Source organism: Nematolebias whitei, chromosome 1 (assembly GCF_014905685.2).
Source record: "Nematolebias whitei isolate Nwh7 chromosome 1, NemWhi1, whole genome shotgun sequence".
In the NCBI taxonomy this organism is placed as follows: domain Eukaryota; kingdom Metazoa; phylum Chordata; class Actinopteri; order Cyprinodontiformes; family Rivulidae; genus Nematolebias; species Nematolebias whitei.
In genome coordinates, this window is record NC_056498.1 from 6,112,702 (window position 1) to 6,124,369 (window position 11,668).

General features: G+C 40.4%; 1 protein-coding gene across 1 annotated transcript in view; it reads right to left on the reverse strand.

Annotated features, from left to right (window-relative positions):
• Nucleotides 1-11,668, reverse strand: part of ank2b (ankyrin 2b, neuronal) — a gene marked incomplete at its 3' end in the record, with an annotated part of 215,575 nt that overhangs the window by 93,113 nt on the left and 110,794 nt on the right. The window contains 6 exon segments of the mRNA XM_037674797.1: nucleotides 1,334-1,562; nucleotides 1,673-1,769; nucleotides 1,862-2,066; nucleotides 3,366-3,577; nucleotides 3,663-3,817; nucleotides 9,969-10,067. Of these exon segments, the coding sequence (XP_037530725.1) occupies nucleotides 1,334-1,562; nucleotides 1,673-1,769; nucleotides 1,862-2,066; nucleotides 3,366-3,577; nucleotides 3,663-3,817; nucleotides 9,969-10,067 (997 nt within the window).

Sequence of the window (11,668 nt, forward strand, 5' to 3'; positions counted from 1 at the left end):
TGTGATCAGCTGGTTTTGGTTGTCAGCAGCAAAACTGGTTGATCCACTCTGAGATGGTGCTATTTAAGAGACTGAGCTGAATACAGCTCCTCAGACTGAGGAAGTCTCTCGGATGAGAGACGAAACGTTTCTACATTTTTTGTTGATTTGCTTTGTTTTGTTTTTTCTTGAATGTCCAGAGGACCAGATTTAACTTTTTTAGATTTCATACTGATGTTTTTTTTTTATTATACTTTTAGTACCACTAAATGCATAGGTTAATGTAAACAGGGCTGTCAGAGTTGCCATGAGTTTATGTTAGATGGGTGAATGATCTGACCATCAGACTGTTGATGATCACTGGCTAAGATTCATAACTGGCCGTGATTATCGTACCCACCACTGCACCCTGTATTCACTGGTTAACTAGACATCATTAACTTCACGCAGAGACTTTCACTGGTACATTTTCATCTTTAAATCACTTCTCGGTCTGCTGCCTTTATACATCTCCTCCTACATGTCTCTGCATGAGTGCAGCTACAGCGTGCGCTCTCAGGACATTATTACCTGCAGTGTTCCCTCAGTGTGGACTGAACTAGGCAAAAGACCCTTCTCCTACTCCGCTCCTGCTTCCTGGAATATCTTGCAAAAAGATCAGAAACTCTCGACCTTGACCTCTCTAAGTGGCTTTAAGAATCTGTTGGACTCCTGGCAGGGACCAATGCAGACATGTTCCTGGTTTTAGTTTTCTACATTCGCCTTAGAATCTAGCTGTTTTTGCCATCTTATTTTTTTATTTATTTTTTTATCTGTATTCCTTTTTATAACTGTCTATTGTTACTGTTGTTCATTGTTGTCATCATTCTTTGTTGAAATCAGGTCTCTCTTGTAAATGAGTCCTCAAGGCTCAATGGGATTAACCTGTCTAAATAAAGGTTGAATGAATGATTGCAGTAATCCACATTATTAGCATATATAGAGGGCCCCAAGCCAAATTACACTTAGGGCCCCATGAAGGCTTGGGCTGGCACTGAGCAAAAGAGTATGTGCACAGGGCAGAGGAGATGAGAGGTGGCTTCCTCCTCTACTTGTGCAAGCGGTAGTGGAGTACAGTGCGTACCATGCAATCCTGTGATATAATGAAAACTCCGCAATGCAGAATTAGATAGATATTTTTAAAAACCCACAATACAGTGTAGCCGCAATAAGTGAACACATAATATAGTGAGGGACAACTGTAATCCACAAGAATGTTTAGACTTAAAGGCAAATATTTGTTTTTTCAGCATTATTCAGTGGATCAACATGGTATCAACTTATTTAACATCTTGTCCCCACCCTCCATTTTCACCTCTACATCACGGCTGCGTGCCACCTCGGTGAAGTTCTCCTGCTGCTCCAGTGTTTTATCAATCTTGTCATCTGTCATGCAGAAACAACGCAGTCTGGCTTCAATGGGGTCATGTGTCTTGGCAAAAATCACAAACTTGGCCATGTATGGGACACAAATGATCTCCCGGTACACCTGAGTGGAAAAGTTGACGGATTCCTGGACTTGACGGCAGTCTATAAGCCAGAACCTGGATATAAGAAAAACAGGGAGTATGAGGGTGGGTGTTAACTGCTGCTGAAGTTGCTAAATCAGCAACAACTGTGTATTAAATGTGCTTCAACAAAAGCTTCTAATAACCTTGCAGACACATTGGTGGTGAAAGAGACACAGTCATTGATGAATGTTAACGGTGTTGTTCCAGTTATATCCTCCCACTGAGCAGGCGTCGTCCCACCTGAACATTTACAAACACAAAATATGAATATTTGAATGTAAGCCAAGGTTTATGGATGAGACACAATATTATGAATGTGAGTGTTCTCTCACCAGTTATACTACAGAGCAGTCGTAACGTGGGTGTATCCCCTCCAAATCCGTTGAGGGCTGGATCAGTGTTGCTCTTCGGGATGGGGATGGTCATAGTGATGGGTTTATGGAACTTCCTTCTGCGAGGCTCCAGAGTGACAATGGGGCTGAAGGTGGCCTTGTTACCAAGGATCTTCCTCACTACATCTACACTCATTGGCTGAGCCTGCAAGTCCAGACAGAACACAACAGATTTACATTTTGTGAGCTACAAAATTAAAGGGGCCCACTGTCCGATAAAAGAAAGGTACTGATGGTCTTTTGAATTAAACATTTTTGATCTGGCATCAGACAATGTATGTCATGAATTCTTCCACTTGAGGCAAATACTTCCAAGCAACAGAACCTCAGCAGAACCTCATCATCTGCATAAAACAGAGTTAGGATTCTCAGATTCTCAAAACAGGCACCTTCCTCTACTTGACTGCATCTTGAAATCATGTCTATAAACAACTCAAAACAGAATGAGACACATGGGACAGCACTGAAGATGTCCAACCTGCATCTGAAACAAGGTCAACTTTGTGCCTTGAATGCAAACTAAGCTCTTACTTTGGTTATAAAGGGTCTAGCTGGTCCTTACAAGTCCCCCAACACCCCATGATTTACTTTCAGTGAACCCACCCACAAAAAGTCTTGAAAAATATAGTTGCAAATAGAGCTGTCATTTCTAACCCGTAGCCCAACCCCACCCAACCCGGGTTCAGACTGGGCCAGGCCATAATGTGCTTAATGTGTGGGCTGGGTCGGTGTCTGTTTTTTTTATTGCGTCAGTGATGCGCACGGCCGACAATCCAATATATGAAAACATGGCTTGCTATACTGCACCAGCCGCATGCGGCTATTTCATCGCGTGCTGACCGGCCAATGGAAAGAGGTAAAAAGTTCAGTTAAGCTTCAGATGGACTACTGCCAGCGATCCATCAGCCCAAATGGACGTTCATTCAGCCGCTGCACTCAGCGGGTGTGCGCGGCCAAGGACCCAAACCTGTGAAATCACAAAATAGCCAACATGTCAGAGCAGGGTCCAATGCAGGCAGAAGCAGTGAAGCATTTAATGCACGGCTCCTCAGCTCTGATCTTCTGCCCCGTTTACTTAGCCGCACGCATCTGCTAACCGTTAATAATAGTCGGCGGTATAAGCAGTCAAAGCTTAATTTAAAAAAAAAAATTTTCTGAGTTCGGACCTGTAACTACTGTTAATTTGTCAGACCAGATGGGGTTTGGAGATGATGGCTGTGGGCTGGGGCTGGGTCGGTTTGGATTATTTGGACCCGAGTGCAACTCTAGCTGCAACCCTTTTCCAGATCCATAAACCAAATGTGGATTGGTCAATCAAGCTCTCATCAACCCTGCAAGGATTATGATATGGTCCATATGTCATATGTTGTTGGACACATGTGCTATGTGTCTCTTGTCTATTTTAACATATGACCAAGGTTTTAAGAGTACTTTTGTAAGTTACCTGCAATCCAACTCTGATCCTCTTGGTGAGTGCACCCTCAGGAAACACTGCTTGTACTTGAGGCACAACAGTACTGCTTAGGATGCCTCCCTCAGGACCAATGAAATTATTGTCCTGTTTAATGCGTGACACCACAGCAAAGTATTGTGGGAAGTCTCTGGTAATTATTCTGCAAATGCGTTTCCTCTCCAGCTCCTCAGGTGGGTCCAGTTCTGGGTAGAGAAAACCAAGAGGGTTACAGATCAGGGCGTGCCATATAGGGATGCTTTCTGTTTGGCTAGTGTTGCAGAGACTGACCCTCGTCTGTTCCATTAAGTATCTGGTTGAGTTCCTCTGGAGTGTGCTCACACTGATGCTCCTTCCAGCTCTCTCCTGTCTCACTTCTAAGGATCACCAGCTCCCGCTCCCTTCCTCGGAGGGAGGCAAAGTGGGGGATTTCAACGATCACGGGGCTAGAGATAGTGGAGGGCAAGGATTACTGTTTAGTAAACCCATGGTGTGATTAGGGGATAACATGTCAGTAAAAGTATTAAAATACATTATTTTAACCCCTGGAAGTCTCTTTAACTTTATGGTTGTTGGTATTCCTTAGGGAGGAAATTAACCACCTTATTTAACTGCTAAAAATATTTCTAATGTTATTTTCTACAAAAAATGAATCAATCTTTTAAGGTTATCTCAGCCTGAAAAAAAAAAAAGAAGAAGAAGAATTTAATTGACTTAAAAACAAATTTTAAACTTTTTAGAGTCCTTTTGTTTACAAAACTCCACATTTCAGTTTTGTAAATTCAACAAATTATTTATTTTTGTCAACAAAAACAAACAAACAAAAAAAAAAACAGGTGTTTTCCCCCATTAGTGCACCCAAAATGATTTTATGGCAATCCTTTAAAAATTCCAGTCCGGCGTTTTGTGAAGACCCTTCAGATCCAGTAGCAGAAAAAGAGGTCTTCAGTCAAACTTATCCTGTCTCTTGGTGTTGGGACATGAAGGTTTTTAAATATTTATTTATTTGTTTATATTTATTCATTTATTTATTTATGTTTTTCAAACTCTACTCATGGTAGAAAGACCAGTTTTGAATTTCTTTTTTGCTTTTACTGACTCAAATATATGAGCGAGCATCAGAGCACGGTGCGTCCGCTAATGACGTCCTGCGTTGTGTGATGTTAACAAGTTGTGAGCTGGTCTGAGCTGTTGGACATCTCACTCTTCAGCCTGCGTAAAACTGATTTTTTTTGTTGTTGCTAAACGTTACTTAAGCAACTTGATGATTATGATTTTTGCTATTTATGTTCAAACTAAAACAATTTTACTACATGAGTTGAAGTCAGTAATGAGGCATCTGCCCCTCCAGGGTGGATGAAATATTTACTCCAGTAAATTTTTACGGAGGCTCTCAAATATAAAAGCGGAGCACCACCTAGTGGGATAATTTAAAAAAAATTAAGTACAGGGATAGAAGTAAAAAAAAACACATTATTGAGAGGAACGCATTATTAATGATGTGATAAATATGGGATTAAAAGCTGTATTTACAGTGTATATATTAATTTACACAATGTTTCACCTTAGGAACACGAGCATGTAGTAAAGTTACTGTGAGTACATTTAAAATAATTGATAAAAATAAAAATTTGAATGATTTTTGGTTTTGTTAGAAAAAAAAATCATGTTTATTGATTGCATCAAAATGAATAAATAAATGGACAAAATTTTAATGAACATAAACGTGTGGCTGATTTTTCCCATAACATCTTCCAAGGGTTAAGAGAATGTAGAACTTAATCCAGATTATTTTTACCTTTCTCTGTCAAGTCCACTAACTAAATTCATAAGTAAATTGTGATGTCTTTGTAAAAATTTGTTTAAAAAATAGTCTTTAAATTGTCTCTAATTAATTGTGCACGAAACCAGTTCGGTGTAATATACTAAAACAGCTGGAGGTGGGATATAATGTTTGAAGTTTCATCATCCTCATCATGGCCGGGTTCTGTTGGAGGTCTCTTAAGTTCAACTGACAGCCCGTTCACATTCAGGACAAAATCAACTAATAACACGGACAGCCAGTGTAAGGACTCAAGGAGATTCTATGGTTTCCTGAGCTAGGATACTTTCAAAAATGATTTTAAATGAAATTAAGCATCAAAGTGAAAACAGCTGAACTGGTTTGGGTGGTTGAATAAAAGGGATATTTCATCCTGTGAGGTACGGCTCAGAGGAACAGTAATAAACAAATAATATATAAATGTATGTGAATACTGTTTCACAGCCATTTACATCATTGTCAAGTTCTCATCATAGTTTTTACAAGGACCACTGATGTTTCCAAGAGCAAATACCTACAGGAGCAGACAGCTGTGAAACATTCATGCACCCAGGAGGCACTTCCTGAAAGAACTTTCTATTTGTGCCAAAACACCAATGGAATACACAATAGGAATGGGTTAACGTATTTATACAATCATTATGAAATAGTCTTTGGAAGTCGATTGTGTAGATCAGAATAATGATCTAATAATGTTCAGAATGTTTAGTTTGGTCTTTATTGTGTTGGAATTAGCTGCTAGTCCTGTCAGAATTAAATGATGTTTCTCTAAACCCAGGTCATTCAAAGAGCTTTCAATAAAGCACAGAAAGTAAGGAAATGTGTTTGGAAGATTTTTTGGTTGTTTGTTATAACCATGCTTGTTGGCGATAAATCTTACATTGTAAAGTCTGTTCTCCTGAAGTAGACCAAATTTGATTTGTGGTTTGAGCAGCAGAGAAGAGTTTGTGCCTCTGGTACAACAGATGTTGACTATCAAGTGCCTGATTGAGACGGTCAGCATCTGTCAGCAACCAGTGGCAATCCCATTCCTCCCCAGTCTGGGACTTGATTTGTGTATAAATTGTTAAATTGACGGTTTGTCTTGTTTCTTCAGACTTCAATCCTCCAATCCAATAAATGACACGAATCAAACAGTAAGTAGCACAAGAAGCTATTTGGCAAATCAAGTTGAAGTTTTTTCATGAATGTGACCCACAGACCAAAATCTGCTGCTTAAACCCACAAATGCATTTTTATAACAGATGTGGCACCAATAATGGGAAACTGTTTCCATCTGTTTAAGGTTGAATGCCAAGAATTATCGTTACAGCAAAAGATAATCAACCAAACTAATAATCAATAATAATCAATGATCTCTTTCGCCTTCAACAAAGACAGTCGTTCTTACCCTCCCTCCTGCATTTTTGCTTTCTTGTCCTGTCAACTTCAGAGCCTCTCTTTACACGTCTTCTGAATCAGAAATTATTATGGATTTGGTCAGCTGGTCCCTCAACGCAATTGATAACATTTTTCCACCAGACGACAGGGTGCTGGAGAGCCCTCATGCCCTGAACGGACCCACGCATCTGGGTATGTCATTGATTCCTGGGGGGAGTGGAAGATGACGTGCCTATCTGTGGTGTCCATGGAGGACGTAGAAGACATTTACATTATTGGATTTATGATTACAGGCTTTCTGCTTTTTGGAATCGGTGGATACCTTGGATATTGACAAATTAGGAAGACGTCGACAGCAGTTTCGGCCTTGGTAAAGCTGCCAGCCTTATGTGAAGGATTAATTTGTGCCTCGAGCTCTCAGACTCATCTGCTTAACGAGCTCAACCACAAGCTGGACGTGATTTCTAAGAATCGTAGGCCACTTGTGGCTCCTGGAACTCACCAGCATGAAAGATCCAATCTTGGAGAAAGCTAATTGAGCACGGACCGGGTGGAATGTCCACTAATTCTGGATGTTTGGATTCGCCATTGAGTGTACTAGCAGAACTTAAAGGCAGACAGAAAACAGAGTCTGACGGCCCAAACAATTGTTGTTTAGCTGAATTTGGCCTCCCTGCTGGCCTTGGACAGGCCAAATTATCTCAAATTGCTCCTAAAGGATACGTAACTAGAAGCTCTGACTGCCCCCACCCCCCACCCCCACCTCCCGAGGACATCAGTGGCATTATCAGAACCATGATGCTAATAGACACTGTATGTTGTATGTAAAAGGTCTCTCTTGTAAATGAGTCTTCGAGGCTCAATGGGAACTAACCTGTATAAATAAAGGTCTAATAATAATTTTTAAAAAGTCAGAAATTCCACTATTTTTTGTGTTGTTTTTAGTTTAAAATAAAAATCCCAAAGAACTCTTTTTTAAAATGGCTGAAATAACCCATAAAACTGCACTGTCTTAGAATATTGTGAAAATGGACCACATTGTATGATACCTAAAATTACTTGAAGTTATACTTTGTTCTTTGTGAAGGAACTGAGAAGTCCAACTTTTTTCTATTAAAGCCCTGAAGATTGTCACATCCTGGATATCTCAGAGTCCAACACCATTACTGAGTATATGACATTTAGAGTTTCACTTTAATACTTACCTGATGCAGAATGACTGACTACAACACAGATTTAAAAGTTTTATGCTCTAAAACTGAACAAGAGAGCACAAAGACAGCCATCAAAGCAGAACTGTTAGTATTTCTATGACATTCAGATGCTTAGTTGGTCTGGGAGTATAGTATTCTGTTTTCCACTTTTATTACTGGCAATGTTATTATTTAATTAAATTTAAATCTATTGATTATTTAGTTCCCATGTGTCATATGATATGCTTAAGGTAGTATCTCAATGGGCTGAGACGACTGACTGAAGTAACCTTTTTTACTTTTGACAACTGTCTGGCAAGGGAGTGTTGCAAGGGAGTCTCCAAAAGGTTTCAAAATGTTTGTGCCACTTTTCAATCTCCTCGAACTTTAATGCTTTTGATGCAAAATATTCAAGTACATATGAGTTACACTGTGTGAAAGAACATGAGGTTTTTGAGGTATTTTCCTGTCCACTCACAACTTCACATGTTTACATTTATGGTGGCATCCATCTTGGATTTTAACGTGGCAACCCAATTTTCGAAAGAAGTCTTTCTTAAATCTAGATGCAGCCACACACCAAAATGGAAGTCGGTACCACACTTATTTTTCAAGATATCATGCTCATAGCATGCACGGACGGACAAACTGACAGATGGATAAGTTATTTTCACTTCTCCCTTTTCGCTCAGCAACAACAAACTGGTCAAATTCTGCCTAGCCTCATTTATAAAGTGTATTTAAGTAGATTAAATCATAAAACTCGTGTCTGTCAGGTGGTTTAGTTGGGGTGGGCAATTAGACATTGGGCACAGCCTAGTTGAACACACAAAGACAGGCCTGAGTTTCAGAATACGGCTGCAGAAACACCACATCATTGATTGCTTATACTGATCATATCTCTCCAGTTTTAGCTTCTCTCCATTGGCTCCCTGTCAAATTCAGAATAGAATTTAAAATCTTACTTCTAACCTACAAAGCTCTCAACAACCTAGCTCCATCTTATATTACAGATTTTATTGTTCCATATTTTCCTAACAGAGCACTTTGCTCTCACACTGTGGTTCCTAGAGTTTCCAAAAATAGAATGGGAGGCAGATCTTTCAGCAGGCTCCTCTCTTGTGGAACCAACTCTCAGTTTCTGGCTGTGAGGCTGACACATTGTCCAGTTTTAAGACTGGGCTTAAGACTCTCCTTTTTGATAAATCATATAGTTAGTGTTGGCTTGAGCTACAGTATCTCTTAAGCTGCTATAGGCTGAGACTGCTGGAGGACAAACTGACCACATTTCTTCACTATACTGCTGTCTTTACTTACTTTGCTCAACCTGTTTTGTATTTGTAATTATTTCTATCTTAACATGTTTTTTTGTTTTTCTTCGAACAGGGAGCACATCTGCACCAACATCTGGTCCTGTCATTCTGTGCTCGTTTGTCTCTCCTTTCTGTCCTCTCAAACCAGCTGGTCAAAGCAGACGGTCGCTTGTCTTGAGTCTGGTTCTGCTGGAGGTTTCTTCCTGTTAAAAGTGAGTTTTTCCTTTCCACTGTTGCCTTTGTGCTTGCTCAGGATGGGAGACTGTGACAAAGTGAAGAGTCAACGAGTCTGATTCTCTTTTCTATTTATGTGTATGTTCGTGTTCAGTGCCCTGAGACAACTTTATTGTGATTCGGTGCTTTATAAATAAACTGAATTGCTTCTTTGCAAGCATTTAGAAAACTTTGCAGATTCTCTTGCAATTTTGAGTCATTGACCATTCTCCAACAGGTGCAGCACAGTGAGATACTGGTTTTAAATTTCAAACCTAAATCTAGATACATTTGTAAAAAGAATCTTATCAAAAAATTATAACAATGTTCAAAACCACAATTTCAGAAATATACTTTTTCTGATTTTAGTTCAAGTTACATAAAATGATAGAATATCACAGCAGTAAATTTACTCACAGACCACATAAGCATTTAAATCTCACCCATATATAGAAAAGCACATGTTCTAAGTAGACAAGACACATGAACAAACAGATGAAGCAAAGCAGTCTCAGGGAAAATCAAATAACTTGTACAGGATCAGAAGAACAGATCAAGCAGGTACGGGACACAGCACAGCTCATGCAAGTCACTACAACAAAACACGACATGGAGGTCAAACACTAAAAATGGAATCCAAGGACTGGTTCATGTGCAGACATCATTTCCACCCTACCCAAGGAATTTTGTCCCTGGCGGGCCAAGCTGGAGGATTCTGCTAACCAAACTCTCTCCCTCATTAAGAGGTGGGGGGGCAGTGGGGAGATGGAGTTTACTGTATAGCACAGCAAGCATCCGTACGCAGCCGTGTGGAAGAAAAAGCACACACAAGTTTTTGGTTGGATGAAAACTTGGCTGAATGTTTGAGCATTCATGGTGCCCAACGTTTCAAACAAACACAGAGCTATGACAAAAGGAGTATCCAGGGCACAGAAGGATTTTAAATACCACATCAATGAGGCATCTGTTTCACAACACTGTTTTTGTTCTGATTTTTTGTTCTGGAAGAATTAAAGACTTAAAGTACAACACCCAACATTTTTTCAAATTACATATTCAGCCAACTACAATAGAGACATAAAGAAATACAGAGTACATCATGGTTCACTTCTTGCAGCTTCTCTGTATCGCGGGTTTTTATATTCTGTGTGGTGTACATGCTGTGCAGTACTGTACATTCAACTCATCATCATCATCGCCATCATCGCCATCATCACCATCATCACCATCATCGCCATCATCGCCAAAGAGTTTAAGAGCATATGAAGTGTTTGTAAGAGAGTGGGAAAAGTTTGAAGTGTGGAAGCATTAAAATATATATCAGGTTTTTTTTTTTTTTCATTTACCCTTTATTCATACAGGTAGTCTCATTGAGTAACAAAACTCATTTTCAGGAGAGACCTGTTTTAGGGAGCAGATGGTGGGGCCTTGCTCAGGGGCCCAGAGTGAGGCAAGTGAGGGTGGAGGCAGGTGTGGGTGTGTCACCATTTCCACTCACATTTTTGATGTTGATGGTACCGGGAGTTGAACCTGCGACTTTGCAATCACAGGCCCATTTTCTCTAACCGTTGCGCCACCACTCCCCGACCTGTTTCCCCTACCGCTGCGTAAAGAACCAATTTATTTTGTGACTACACACTCCTGTCTGTGAGTACACACTGCTGTTTATGAGTACACACTCCTGTCAGGGACTACACACTATTGGCTGTGAACGCACACTCCTGCCTGTGACTACACACTCTTGCATGTGACTACACACTCTTGCATGTGACTACACATTCTTGCCTGTGACTGCACACTCTTGGCTTTGAATGCACACTCGTGCCTGTGACTACACACTCTTGGCTGTGACTACACATTCTTGCCTGTGACTGCACACTCTTGGCTTTGAACGCACACTCCTGCCTGTGACTACACACTCTTAGCTGTGAATACACACTCCTGTCTGTGACTACACACTCTTGCGTGTGACTACACACTCATAGCTGTCACTACACACTCCTGCCACTACACACACCTGCTTGTGAACATACACTCATGTCTTTGACTACACACTCCTGTCGGTGAATATGCACTCTTGCCTGTGACTACACATACTTGCCTGTGACTGCACACTCTCGGCTGTCAATACACACTCTGGACACTAAACACTCCTGCATGTGAATAAAAACTTCTGCCTGTGACTACACACTCATGTCTGTGACTACTTTCATTTATTCAAACTTTATTTAGACAGGTCAATCCCATTGAGCCTCTGGGACTCATTTACAAGAGAGACCTGAACTACACACTCCTGCCTGTGACTACACATTCTTGCCTGTGACTTCACACTCCTGTCTGTGACTACACACTCCTGTCTGTGACTACACACTCCTG